Source organism: Ascochyta rabiei, chromosome 22 (genome assembly GCF_004011695.2).
Source record: "Ascochyta rabiei chromosome 22, complete sequence".
Classification (NCBI taxonomy): domain Eukaryota; kingdom Fungi; phylum Ascomycota; class Dothideomycetes; order Pleosporales; family Didymellaceae; genus Ascochyta; species Ascochyta rabiei.
This window is the reverse complement of record NC_082426.1, coordinates 400,152-413,482: the sequence shown is the minus strand read 5'-3', so window position 1 is coordinate 413,482 and position 13,331 is coordinate 400,152. Positions and strand designations below refer to the sequence as shown.

At 54.8% G+C, this 13,331-nt stretch overlaps 7 protein-coding genes across 9 annotated transcripts, besides 2 other annotated features; 3 read left to right on the top strand and 4 right to left on the bottom strand.

Moving 5' to 3' along the window:
• Positions 1–150: 150 nt before the first annotated feature.
• EKO05_0011350 (uncharacterized protein) lies at positions 151–1,068 on the top strand (the record flags this gene model as incomplete). Its single annotated transcript, XM_038947537.1, has 1 exon — positions 151–1,068. One exon carries the CDS (start codon positions 151–153, stop codon positions 1,066–1,068), a length of 918 nt encoding a protein of 305 aa, XP_038792540.1.
• A 774-nt stretch (positions 1,069–1,842) lies between these two features.
• Positions 1,843–3,248, bottom strand: EKO05_0011349 (uncharacterized protein; the record flags this gene model as incomplete). The annotated part of the gene is made up of 3 exons (XM_038944376.1): positions 1,843–2,324; positions 2,378–2,911; positions 2,972–3,248. 3 exons carry the CDS (start codon positions 3,246–3,248, stop codon positions 1,843–1,845), a joined length of 1,293 nt encoding a protein of 430 aa, XP_038792539.1.
• Positions 3,249–3,777: 529 nt separating this feature from the next.
• EKO05_0011348 (L-iditol 2-dehydrogenase) lies at positions 3,778–5,162 on the bottom strand (the record flags this gene model as incomplete). 3 transcript variants are annotated; one of them, XM_038944374.1, is made up of 4 exons in its annotated part: positions 3,778–4,068; positions 4,118–4,532; positions 4,589–4,959; positions 5,055–5,162. In XM_038944374.1, 4 exons carry the CDS (start codon positions 5,160–5,162, stop codon positions 3,778–3,780), a joined length of 1,185 nt encoding a protein of 394 aa, XP_038792538.1. The 3 variants fall into 3 exon arrangements, with proteins under 3 accessions (XP_038792538.1, XP_059493956.1, XP_059493955.1); XM_059637973.1 differs by having other exon boundaries at positions 3,778–3,870; XM_059637972.1 differs by having other exon boundaries at positions 3,778–4,532.
• Positions 5,163–7,759: 2,597 nt separating this feature from the next.
• Positions 7,760–9,238, bottom strand: EKO05_0011347 (uncharacterized protein; the record flags this gene model as incomplete). The annotated part of the gene is made up of 7 exons (XM_038944327.1): positions 7,760–8,037; positions 8,088–8,139; positions 8,220–8,479; positions 8,529–8,599; positions 8,651–8,772; positions 8,896–9,003; positions 9,107–9,238. 7 exons carry the CDS (start codon positions 9,236–9,238, stop codon positions 7,760–7,762), a joined length of 1,023 nt encoding a protein of 340 aa, XP_038792537.1.
• A 602-nt stretch (positions 9,239–9,840) lies between these two features.
• Positions 9,841–9,866: a tandem repeat.
• Positions 9,867–10,052: 186 nt separating this feature from the next.
• EKO05_0011346 (uncharacterized protein) lies at positions 10,053–11,056 on the top strand (the record flags this gene model as incomplete). Its single annotated transcript, XM_038944480.1, has 2 exons — positions 10,053–10,722; positions 10,782–11,056. 2 exons carry the CDS (start codon positions 10,053–10,055, stop codon positions 11,054–11,056), a joined length of 945 nt encoding a protein of 314 aa, XP_038792536.1.
• An 8-nt stretch (positions 11,057–11,064) lies between these two features.
• On the bottom strand, positions 11,065–12,077 carry EKO05_0011345 (uncharacterized protein; the record flags this gene model as incomplete). The annotated part of the gene is made up of 3 exons (XM_038944455.1): positions 11,065–11,499; positions 11,553–11,621; positions 11,676–12,077. The coding sequence occupies 3 exons, from the start codon at positions 12,075–12,077 to the stop codon at positions 11,065–11,067; spliced, it is 906 nt and encodes a 301-aa protein (XP_038792535.1).
• A 487-nt stretch (positions 12,078–12,564) lies between these two features.
• EKO05_0011344 (Pre-mRNA-splicing factor ini1) lies at positions 12,565–12,944 on the top strand (the record flags this gene model as incomplete). The annotated part of the gene is made up of 2 exons (XM_038944350.1): positions 12,565–12,581; positions 12,635–12,944. 2 exons carry the CDS (start codon positions 12,565–12,567, stop codon positions 12,942–12,944), a joined length of 327 nt encoding a protein of 108 aa, XP_038792533.1.
• A 161-nt stretch (positions 12,945–13,105) lies between these two features.
• Positions 13,106–13,175: a tandem repeat.
• Between the last annotated feature and the right edge of the window lie 156 nt (positions 13,176–13,331).

Here is a 13,331-nt window from a genome sequence, read left to right as displayed (position 1 = left end):
AGAATCTCGCGGTGCGGAGGGACTAAGCATAAGAGGGTGCGAGGCGGGTTAATGGCTGCGTGCAGGTCCGAATCATATCTCAACATTGCTTTCCAAAACGACTGCGGGCCTTGTCAGCACCGAACCTTCGAAGAATGCTGGAGACGAAAGATGTCGATTGCAGATGACTTTCTGCTCAAGCTCCAGAAGAAGGCATTTCCAGGTGTGCAAGAGGTGGCAATATTAGTCGACCAACTGAAGGAAGAGTACAATGCGGCATCATGGAGTACCCGGGTACTCTTCCCACACCTCTACAAGGAACGCTGCCTACGAGTTAATCTGGGTCACTTCAAGAAAATGCCGTCCCCTCTTCGACAAGAGCTGTTGCCTGAAGACGTACCTGAACCTCCAAAGATCATACAGGCCTACGATCAAGATTACATGTACGACTGGGACTATGTCGCTAGCACTGATCCAATTCACCCAGTCGACACTAACTACTCCCACCCACTTGATGGGGTAGATCCTTGCTGGATTTTGAACCATCTTACACCGGAAGAGTTTCAAGAGTCGAGCGGTGACGTTGGCTTCAATGCCAGTGAGGCCGACACGATGTGGGTAGACGACATGGAAAGAACAGACCTGAGAACGAAAACTTGGAGAGAGACGTCAGACAATACAACCAAGAGTCCGACAAAACGTAATCCACCAGGTAGCCTCGCAGGGGAAGCGCCGCTGTTACCTCCAGCTGCTCGTACCGACCCGTCGTCTGGGATCGAGCAGGTACCGGCAGAGCATGTCGAGATGGTCATACGCGAGTTTTGGACATGTGTAAGCGGGAAAAACTCGAGCGAAGCACCACCGCGGTTGTGTTCCAGTGACAACCTCATCGTCCAGTTGAACGAGATGCATATCTCAGACTCGTCGGGTACCCCAAACGAGTGCTACTCAGGTCTGCTTACACCACCTCAAACGCCCCCACGATCATCGACAGACGGGCCTGCCGACCAACATCTCTACGCCGCCCTTGCACCCTCGACCGTTGAGAAACACCCCCACCCTCACAAACTCCACCTTCACATCATATAACTGCGTCATCGACGGCTGCACCTCTCCTTCAACGTCCATCGACGTCAGGAGCATCAGCATCAGCACCACTCTCGAGTTCAGCGAGCACCCTACCTTGTACGACAAGTGGCGAAGACACATTCTGAAGCACAAGAACGCTGACCCCACCAGGTACTACCGAGACCTGCTTGTGCTGTCCAGATGCAAGATCAAGGACGTCGAGGGGCCGAGTGGGCGGTTCCTATCCGATCCGCCGCCAGGAATGGGTGGTAGAGATGAGGGACGGAAACCTGCGTTTGCTCGTGGAATCTGCTGCGCGGTTGAGCAAGGTCTGGGTGTTTTGAATCAATGCACAAGGCTTGACTGTGTGCTTGAAGAGTTGGATGGTCGTGATTCATTATCGTCATGTTCGCCATGTTACTACGTTAGGCTAGCCATGTCTAGCCGTCGGTCACTCTGGTGGACTGGCGAGTACAGCACCCCCTAGCATCGACCCTTTTCGTTGCACATCTATCATCGCTGGTGTGGAGCAATGTCAATAGGCTGTAGGCTCTTAGTTACATCTGAGATGCTCTAGCTCAGCGGTCGCCCTGGATCACCTTCACTTGCGCCATCGGACCGCCGTTTGGTCATCATGCCCGTTTGTTCTGGTGACACCAGCCTCATCGTATTCAAGCGATCGCGCATTCGTAGGAGTTGATATCGCGCACTGTCTTGCCGATCATTCATCTTCCTTGCATTGTTTGCTCTCCTCAACCACCCTGCCACGATAGAAAAATCTGGGTCATAGGGTGATTATGACCACCTCTCGCCACCAACTCTCATGCCACCACTACTCCCGCTCATTTCGAAGAAGTTGCCCTCGGGTGGTCCACCATACCCGCCCATGATACTCCCCACCCGGCCCTTGCCCTGATTCTTGGCGTTCTCAACGATCTGGCTCTTGCGGCCGAGTTCCTTTGCTGAAGATACCGAGTTGGTGATAGAAGCCAGAAGGTTGACGAGCTGAACATCGGAAGCTTCTTGTTGCGACTCGAGGGTGAATGCGTCGGAATCTGGTGGAGCTAGGATATTGAGGCGCGCGAGTGTGGCGGAAATACTGCGAAGGATTGTGTGATCCAATGGGATGGGACTCTGAGCGTCTGGAGTCGTATCCAGTGGAAGGGATGCATCTGATAGATAAGAGGACGGTAGTGCATCGAGATACGCGCGGAGAAGGGCGACACGCCGACTAAGCATCCGGATAGCGTTCATTTTCGCTGTCAGCGATGAGAGAACTGCAGAGTGTTAGCAGGTGTTGCACCGGATTGTTCAGTTCCTGTTCACTTACCCTCCTCATCGTCTGCATCCAGCACTGCTGTTTCGTCGATGAGTGCGTCTTTCTCGCTGTCTTTTTCTTTCTGCTTTCCCTTGCCCTTCTTTATCGCATCTTCATTTGTCTTTGGGGATCCAGCTGTGGCAGCAGATGAGTCTACAGAGCCTTCAACAGCAGTGGCGTTACCGCCTCCGCGAGCGACGAAATCCACACTAATCATCTCAGCTTCGCCTGTCTCCACAGAATATACCAACTCTCTGAACTTGGTAGATCTTGCCTGTACAGCGCCATCGATGTCCATTGCCTTTTCGTTGGGATCGCTGAGCGCATTCTCAGAGAGCGATTCGTAGAGTGTGAGTGGCAGCTTGCCGGCGGCTGTGGCTTCTGTGAAAGTGCTTTCTGGGTGGAAAAGCAGGAGTATAGGCGAGTCGTTGTAGAGCTCTGTTATGCGGGAATGTATCGGGAGAACATGAGGACCTGGCCCTGAAGCAGGGCCAAGTGTGAACCAGCCCACCAGGTCGAGCTGAGGCTGCTTATGCACTTCTTTGACTGAGAAGAATAGTTAATACTTGCGTAATCAGTGTTATGCTTGAAAAAGTATCGACTTACAATCTTCCAACCGCTTACTGAACCAGTCGTCATCAAGAGTGACCTCTCCACTTGCACTTGACTTGAGCTTTGCTTGAAAAGCTACCTCCATTGTGACCTCCTGGCCATTTTGGGCGCCAATGATCGCCCCAACGACTGGTCCTGGCTGTTGCCGTAATGTGTGTCGTGATATGCAGTCTGATATTGTGAGGAGTACGAGTGGATGTAGTTGAACAATGGGACTTGTGTCCGATGCGCGTGAAGTCGAGAGAAGCGGATTCCCGCTGTTTTCCGCCATGCTGAGGGTCGCAGTATGTGAGTGGCGTGTTGTATTTAGGCCTTGGTCGCGAGGAAGCAATTGCCGAAAGCTGGTCGTGGTGGACGGCGGCGTCGAAGGCAACCGCGGGGGAGCTTGTCTGGAGCTCCGTTCGCCGTGCTAACGACTAACGACCTAACGACCCACGAGCCCCACGGCCTTTAGCGTTCACGTGACTATCCATCAACGAGGCTTTCGAAGCTGCTTAGGTTTATACTTGTTTTTCTCGTCTCTTACTTGTGTGCAACCGACAATTCCACTCCCGCACCCTATGCTCTTGAACTTAATGATGATCCTGCGGGAAACTCACGAGCTACAGGCCCAGCGTTTGAATCATTTACTCTGCACTACTTTATCACTTTTGGTAACTACCGCAAATCTTATATTTATTATTGTCAATTCATGTACGAAGGTAAGCGATTGGTATCTCAATGCCCTGTAGCCCAATACCCCTTAAACTCCAGGCCCAAGCTGTCTGACGGGGCAGTGTAGCAACATGCTCATAGACGAATCATGTTTCAACGAGGACTTTCAATACAAGGTTGCCGTCCTGATCGGTCGTCTTGCCAGCAAGATCAAAGGCTTCCTTAACCGCAGCCAGACCCTTGAACCGGTGGGTAATCATTCTATCAAGACTGGGAAGGACACCTGACGAGATGATTTTTATTCCGGTTGCGTACGTGTTCGCGTATCGAAAAATACCGATGATGTCGACTTCTTTCAGATGGGATGCAGACATAGGGAGAGTTTGTACGGGAGTTCCCATACCGACCATGATCAGCTTGCCACCGGGTCTTGTCGCCTTGTTCAATGTTAGATGCTGACATGCAAACAACTCGGCAGTCACTTACGAAGAGGCCTGCCTGCATGCATATCTCCTTCCCGGTACAATCAAACGTCACGTCCGCTCCTTCGAAGTCGACATCATTCAGGGATGCAACCTGCATCACGTCTTCGGCAAGCTCCTTTGCGGGCTCGAACTGGCCTGAAGCCTCACCTGCGTGCCTGCGTGAGGGAACAACATATCCTTTGTGCGCGAATTTGTTCGCCAGTGCATACTCTATCCGACCATGGTCAACATCTACGATAACGACCGTCGTCGCGCCCGACATCTTTGCCATGGCAGCGGTTAGCAGCCCGACAGTGCCCGCACCGAAGACGATGGCTGTATCACCCTGCTCAACAGTAGCTCGTCGTGTTGCATGAATAGCCACAGACAAAGGCTCGAGCAGTGCCGCTGATTCGAGAGAAACGTGCGAAGGGAGTCTAAATAAAGTTGTCAGCTGAGGCTGTGCGCACCCGTGCGGGTATGCAAGACATACTTATGGCACCACTTCGCTGGGTGGTTTATGCGTTCCTGGAGCGTACCCTGGAAGTGAGGCACGGACTTCGCGCTGCTTCTGAAGCGCATTGATGGGCACAGATTGTATCGCCCCCTCTGACATGACCGACAGTTATCACAAGGCACACCGACCTCCAATGCTACTCGTTCGCCAACTGAAAAGCCCTGTACGCCAGGCCCGATAGACACTACTATACCAGCCGATTCATGGCCCAGACTCAATGGCTGAACGGCCTGCAGATCGCCATTGCGGAATTTGTTGTAATACGACACATCACTACCGCACAAGCCGGTGGCTTTGATTGCAATCTGAAGCTCACCAGGGCTAGGTTCTGGTATCGACCGAGTTTCCTATTCGTTCGGTCAGTCTTCTGTCTCAGACGTTCATGCGAACACCCCACGGAACAATCAAAAGCGTGGGATGCGCGACGTAACGGCACGCTTACCAGCCTTAGATCCCGTGGTCCATGCAGAACACTTGCTACCACAGTGGATGACTTTGGATAGTGCCTCGCTGGGATTGGGTAAATGTCTGCTAATGCCGATGGTGCCATTACGAGAGTGGATGGGAGTTTGAGTCAGTGGGTTGAGATGGAGGTGATAGCTATAGAGCGATACCCCACGAGAACGTGGAGGTTGATATACTTGACGGAAAAAATCTACACTAACGCCTTCCAGGATCAACTCTTCAATCAACATTCTTCAACAGCTTGTGCATCGGCGCGATATGAGCCATCGAAAGAGCAGAGACCCCAAGCAACCACGTCATCTGCCGGATCGATCAACCTGGCTCAATGCACATGCATAACGATGAGCACGACAACTGCCTGCTATGGCGACCTTGAGACGCTCTTCTCTATCTTGTCTACGCGGTGTACATACTTGAAGCTAGATTGCCATGTTGACGAACCGGAAGCGCATGCGGTATACCCGCGGCAAACTGTCATTGGCTAGACTTGCCTTGACTCGCGTTTTACCGGACTAACAGCGCTCATGCTCCGGAGCTTGCATAACGGCTACATCTTATGTGAGCCAGTGGTCATATAATGGTGTCTGAACTGGAAGCGATTCGAGGAAGGGCTTCTATCAGTGGCCATGTTGGCGCTGTGAAATGGCGATAAGGCAGGCTAGTGCTAGGGATTATGCCGCCAAAACGTTCCGCAGGGGACCGGCAGTCAATCCAAGGCAGTAGTCATGGGTCCACTCTGTTCCTGGCAAGATGCATGAACAACAGCTTGATACACAGACGGACGCCTCAAGAGCAGTGCCTCTCCTCTCGTTATCGTCTCAACTGCCAGCATGAATTCGTGAACATTACACCGTTTTGTCTACGTTGTTAGTCAAAACCCCAATAAGCGATCATAGCGTCCACAGCTCAGGTATGACTTTACTTGTGTAGCCATTCGACCAGCCCAGTAAAACGTATCCAACACTTGGCTCTGCTAGGATTCCCGGCAGAGCACGTTCCTACCCATAGTACATACCTTAGCGCATCCTTCGGCAGGACTGAGGTCGGTACCTTTCAGCCAATCTTCGAAAAAAGGCGGTGCACGCATCACAACATCGCGAATCAGCCGATTGTTGTTGTGTAGACGATTGGTACCAAATTCTCGGGACTGTGGTCCACAGCATATGCTTATCATTCTTCAAAAAACATGACACAACAGCGCCCATTCATGCAGCCGCTACTGGGCAGACTCAGTCTATGAACAAACCAACTCGATTCTCAGGCTCCAACTGCAAGATAATCGCTCGGCAAGATAGTGCACTGCAGCAAGATCGAAGGCTTTTAACCACCCATCAGTGAGCACCACAATGTTCAGTTGTGTCAAATGATACTGATTACACATGCTGGTTGGGTAGAAGGCATCTCGTCGAGGATGCCGCGTCACCTCGCAGCCTGGACACCAGGCACGTATCTTACCAAATCGAATATCTGATTAGGTTGTGTCAACTTGGCACATCCTGTTGTATAAATGCGTGAACGGTATGACGAAAGCAAGACCTGGGGGATTGATGCAGGGCTGAACACAGTTGCGGTTCCAAGAACGGGGTACCGTTGAAGCCAGGGTCCACCACCTTTTCTTTGACGTTGCCAGCTGCACCAAATGAACAGTCGTTACATACAAACGAGAGACAATCGAATAACATACGCACGAGCGATAAGACACGGCAAGCTTCGTCACGTATCCCATGTGCAGCATCACATCACCAAGGTACCGTTGACACCAGCGCGGCGAAGTGGCCGTTGAGTTGTTAGGGATAAATTCTGCTGTCGGGCTCGGCAGGCGGTTGAACTAATGCATAATTTACCCAGAGAAGCAAGCGACAAGAAGTCTGTCAAGAAATTACTTCTGTATGAGTACAGTGGTGGTACGGCCGTCCATGTTCAAAGTCAAGTGCGGAACAAGGCGTCCGGTTATCGCTCAGCCACCACTTTCAGCACAGCGGTGTGAGGAGTAACCTTCCTCAACTCATACCATGCCAACGCAGCGAAGTTCGCGACCAAGTCCCCGCGATCACAAGCACTTTTCGACGCGAAGGCGGTCAGTGGAAGACAAGGCTCCCCATCCTAGTGCTCCCTCCGTTACCGTATCGAGCCTCGGAGAGCTGCTTCCGCTCACATCCACAACAACGACTGACTAATCCACCAATCGACCCCCCCGGCAAACCCCCAGACATCTGGCTACCAGGGAGATACAGGCTGTAATACGCGTATTCCACTGGTCGTGTCCTTGTCCACGGCAGCGGGACGACCACCCGCCGATGGACCTGCATCCGGCGTATCCTAAGCCCTGTCGCGTTGACAAAGGATCAATAGCTCGTTACCCTTGACGTAGGGTGTGCTGCAATCACCGCACCAAAATACCATGTACACGCACACTACGTGGATTATTGAGGCGTTTGACAACGCTACAGACGATCCAGACGTGGATCTCTCATGATGGCACTCATCGAAGCGTCTTTCGTGAATCATCAATCAGGAACAGCAAAGCAGATATACCACACCGCTTCATTCGATTGGTGTTGGGCCCGATATCGCTCATCATGACCGCTTACGGGAGTACCCGCTGCCAGGATCTACCCCCTTTGCTGTCCGACCGCAGCTTACAGCGCCACCATGCTCTTATCCCGTCATTCTTGCGTGATTTTATAACACGCTCTTTGACTTTGTTAGGCCCTCCTTCTCTAACCACTGGCTGATTAGACCGTTCACATCCTCTGGCTTCTGAGTCAACGCCCAGTGCGTAGCTGCAACTTCTCCGCGAGTCAACTTGGGGATCAGCGCGTCCATGCTCTTGGACATGTCCGGCTTGAGCACCGAGTCGTACGTCGCTTGGATGAAGAGAACTGGCTGCTGGATAATCTTCTTGTCGAGTAGCCCTTGGTCTTCTTCCCAGTTGGTCCGGCGCTGGCGGTACCAGTTTACTTAGTCTCGTTAGATGATTCTTGGTCTGTGATGTGAGAATGAGACTCACGGGTAGGATGAATGCCGTGTCGTGAGTACTGCTTGACGTAGTGTTCGAGCACCTATACCATCATCAGCACGTCCTCTTTGCAGCACAAGACACTGCAGCCAGTATAGAGGGTCGTCTGGTGACTTTGCTTACCTCGCCATGTAATAACTTGCTTTCTCCCACCTTCGGCAGGTTTTCTGCCATCACGCCCTTCTCGGGATCAAATGCCAACTCTCCATTCGGCCCCCTAGCGCCGTAAATTCCCTTCAAGAACTGACGGATGCTCTGCTCATCCTTGACGCTCTTCTCCACTTCGCCAGACGCAAGATGGAGCTGGTACGCAAATTGCGGGAGTGGGCCTTTGACTAGCTGCTCGGTGGAGATGAACTTCTCGTTTGGTGGTGTATAGGGCGCTGTCGATTGTTCAGCGAAGGTCGGGGAGGTGGAGAGTAGGAGACGTACTGCACACGGAGAAGACATGGGTCACGAGGTCCGGGTACCATTGTGCTGCGCGCCAGACGACAAAACCACCCCTTTTTTTCCTGGGTCAGTCATTGTGTTGCAAACAGAGGAAGCCGTCTCACCAATCATGTCCACCCAGGATGATTCTGGGAGCATCGACTTCCTTCGCAAGCGCCGCGATGTCGTCGGAAGCTCTCTTCAGGCCGTAGAGACTGATGGGGTTTGGTGGAACTTTCGGCGCGTCCTATCATTGTACTTAGCAGCCTTCGCTTAGATCTACCTGCCTGCCTCGTGGAAGAGGAAGAGATCACAGTAGGGACCATGAGGTATTTCTCCCAGATCAAGAAGTAGAAATGTGAGGACTCACCGTTCCACCATATCCCATCATATCCGGCGCAACGACTCTCAATCCCAGATCGACAAGGAGAGGAATCTGGTAGCGCCAGCCCATTGATAGATCGGGCCATCCGTGAATCTGTACATGCTAATGTCAGCCCTGATCGAGCGGTTGTAATGCTAGCGCAAGTATGGCTACTGCCTGGTTCAGTATTCTTGTGGCAGAGAGGAACTGTACTTACCAGGAAGATTGTGTCTGTCCACTTGCCCGAGTCCGGGACAGCGTACAGGTAGTGGTAGGTGTGTCCGCTCAGCACGGCGGTTTTGTGCTGTATACGCTCATCTCCCGTAGGGCGGATGGGTTGGACAGACATGGTGTGGAGGTTCGCACGATGGCGGAGGGGCTCAGCAGCGAAAGCGTCAAGGCCTGATCAACTAGACTGGTCGTTGCAGGTGAACGGAGGTTGTGTTGGCGGTGTCGAGTCGTGACAGACGACTTGGCGGTGCTTGCTGGAGTGCCATGGAGAGTCGCGAGTGAGGCCTCGGTGCCGAGGTGTGGGGACGAGGGGCGATCATCAGCATTGGATTGCACGACGCATTCGCGGTCTTTGCTTCAAGAGCAATGTTTACAAACGCGGTCTGGTTTGTTCTTGCACATTATGGTTTACTCTACTTGTCGTATCGGGATGCTCATCTTCTCGTCATGTCCCATAACCGTCTATAGTGTTTACACAGCGATCCTTCTTGTACAGCCTTCTCCACGCATGTGCAGAGTGACACCACTCAGCTCCCCCTCCCGCAGCTGACGTGCATGGGACGAACGTGGACCGTACAAACGTGTGACTATAGAGCTTGAGAAGTGAAGAGTAGGGGTCTTTGACGGCTTGGGCTGGAAACGCGAGTACTTGATTGTGGTGCTTGGGGCCTCCCTGGTGAACACCAGTTCACGGTAGGTTCGCACTAGACGTGGGCGGTGGAGAGAGAGAGAGAGAAGGAGAGAGACGGGGAAGTGGCTAAAACCGCTAAGCCCGTGTTGGAAATACTGTGCATCGAGGAGGGTGAGATTTGTGAGACGGGGAATACCTTCAGTATATAAAGCCAGAGACGTGACCACCCCGCTGGAAAACGAGCTTCAAGTGTATCGAATCCCTCTACCTTGTTTTAGACCACTCCATACATCCACCCGCCATGTCCCAATCCCTATTCATAACCGGTGGCAGCGGCTACATCGGCTCGACGCTAATCTCGCACGCCGCAGCATCAGGCTACACCATCACGGCGCTGTCACGCACGCCAGAGAGCGACGCAAAGCTCTCCTCGCTCGGCGCTGTTCCCATCCGCGGCGACCTCAGCACTCTCGATGTCCTCACCCGCGAGGCGTCCAGAGCAGATGTGGTCATCTCCATCGCCGACTCCCTTGCCAGTGACTACTCCATTTCAAAGGAAGAGCGCTTCCGCGTCAACGATGCTGCCAATGATGCCCTCGCCCAGGGTCTAGAGGGCAGTGGTAAGCCGTTGCTGCTCACGGGCGGCAGTCTGAGCGCGGCAGCGGATCCAGAGGGCAGGGAGACAGACGAGACGAGTCCAAAGTGGCCAGTGGATCATTGGCTGCATCTGGATCGCGAAGAGCCGACGAAGAGGTATGTGGGTATGGGTGTGCGAGTCTGCCACATTCGCCTAGCGCCCTACGTGTACGGACGGGGGGGCAGCGGAGTGAAGCTGTTCATGGGTATGTGGAACCAGGCTGGTGCTGGGATGAAGGTGGACGGGGGAGCAAAGCGCACGACAGCTGTACATGTTGATGATGCTGTGAGATTGTATCTGCTTGTTGCTGAGAAGGGAGGGGCGGGAGAAATGTGTAAGTGCAGTCATCTGGTTTACAGCAATGGTTCACAGAGGAGCTAATTGATGGGGCAGACAATGCGACTGCGCAGAACAAGGTAACGCAGGCCCAGCTTGCAGAGACCATCTGCAAGGCTATCGGCGTGCCTTGTCTCCCCAAGACGTACGACGAAGCAGTGCCCAAGGTGGGCGCGTTCCTTGCAGGGTTCCTGACGGTTGAGAATCGGGCCAGCAACCGCAAGGCTAGGGAGGAGCTTGGATGGGAGATCAGAGAGAAGGGTATCTTGGAGGACATTGAATCTGGATCCTATGTCGAAGTTGCAAAGGCGCTGAAGGATGGTCGTACATGAGGGAGTGTTTAATAGATGACGGTGTCTTCGGCGGCTTCCACGACTTCTTCGTCGGCCTCCTTGCTGGGATCGTCAGCGTTGGCTTCGGCCTCGAGCGACCGGGTGTCCATGGCGCGTTCTTCTGCGTGTTGAGCTTCGACTGCACGGTCTGCAGCGCGCGCTCCCTGGTCGTCCTTGATCTCGAGATCCTCTCTGGCGGCTGTGGCCCGATTGCGACTGAGATGTGACCGGCCAGCGTCTGTGTTGTAGTTCGTCGTGCTCGGGGGAGCAGCCCCGCCATGGATCGCGTCTTGGTCTACCGCCGTCCGTTGCTCCCTCCGCCTTTCCTCTTCTTGGCGGTCTTCGTACTCGTCGCGCTCACGCTGGATGACGTGTCGAGCGTCGGCGATCTGGGCGTCGATTCGGTCTTGCTCCTCCGCGCTCGTCTCCCAGGGCCTGTAGTGCTGTTGGGCAGTCAGCGTAAGCCAGGCCTTGTGCGCAGCCGTGCCCGCCTTACCAGTCGCGGTTCCGCGTTGGTGCAGAGGAAGTGGGCCAGCTGCAGCATGTTGTCGTGGCGGACTCTCATCTGTAATCACGTCAACCCCTGGCCAGCCGGTGCCACTGTCAGCGTGCGACCTACCGCCTGTCTCTCGAAGTGCTTCTGCTCCTTCCATCTCTGGGCGCTGCGCCTTGCCAAGCGCTCGGCCTTTTGCAGCTCGGCCTCTTCGTCCTCCTGTCTCCGCCGGGCCTGCTGCCTCTTCTCCATCTCCGCCCGGCGCTTCTGGCCTGCAGTTGTGGGCGCCTGTGACAACGCGCCCAGGACGGCACCAAACAGGCGGCGCTCTCTCCCTCGTTCTCGCCGCCGCGGTGCAGCCGGGGTGCTCTCGTCGGCCGCATGGTCGCCGCTGGCCCGGATCCGCTTCACCCTGTCTTCGGTGACAGACGACTGCCGTCTCTTGAGCGTGTTGGACGGCGAGGCTGGCGGCAGCGGTGCTTCGTCCGGCGCTGGCAGCACGACGGCCGACGCGATCGGGCCACTCATGGCTGTGTGTGGATTCGCGGCTCGTCCTGTGCGAGAGTCGGCTGGCGCGGAACGTGACTTGGTGGAGGCTCGACGCGTCCGTGGCAGCGACTCGAAGCTTCCGCACGGGGCAGGGGTTCGCTGGAGAAGCGCGCTAGGGAGTCCGCAACCTTCATCCTTCATGTCGGCCAGCTCCCTTGCCTCGACAGCCACAACACGGGCGCCCAACACCTGGCCAACACCCGCCCAACACCTGGCCAACACCCGCCCAACACCTGGCCAACACCCGCCCAACACCTGGCCAACACCCGCCCAACACCCGCCCAACACCTGCCCAACACCCGCCCAACACCTGCCCAACACCCGCCCAACACCTGGCCAACACCCGCCCAACACCTGCCCAACACCCGCTTAACACCCCCTTCTGCCTCACGACCTGCGCAACAGCGGTGCCGACCTCACAGCCCTGCTCTTCAAGCACCCAGGACCCCCCGCTCAGAGCACCACCATGTCGCGCCATCATCCGTAAGCAACCCCCCGCCACTCTCTTGCAGTCCACAGGGCTAACCCACCCCCAGCGATCTCGTAATGTGCCGCAAGCAATCCGGCATCTCCATCGGCCGCCTCTGCGACAAGTGCGACGGCAAATGCCCCGTCTGCGACTCGTACGTGCGCCCCACCACCCTCGCGCGCATCTGCGACGAGTGCTCCTTTGGCAACTACCAGAACAAATGCGTCGTCTGCGGCGGCGAGGGCATCTCAGACGCCTTCTACTGCTTCGAGTGTACGCGCCTGGAGAAGGACCGGGATGGCTGTCCTAAGATTATCAATCTCGGCAGTTCGAGGACCGATCTGTTCTACCAGAAGAAGAATTTCAGGAACCACTAGCGGAGATCGTGGAGCCAAGGCAGTCCTCATCCGTTGCCCTAGATTGCGGGCTCTGCGCCGAGTGGCACGCCTGGGCTGACCTGCACCGCCGCACAGACACACCAGACGCGGAAATGAGCTCGAGACAGGCAGCCGAATGTTGGACCTCACAGGATACCAAGAGCAGAAGCAGAAGCAGAAGCAGAAGCAGAAGCAGAAGCAGAAGCAGAAGCAGAAGCAGAAGGAAGCAGATGAGAAGCTCGGGCAAAGACACTCACAGCTAGGTGTTCAGGCGTCTTAGGAGCACGTGGTCGATTTTAGAAAAGCAAGACATGGTTCACTCCAACACTATGGCGCAAATCCTAGCGCAGCGTCAGCGCCTCTCCCCACAGACGAGGTGGAAGGTAG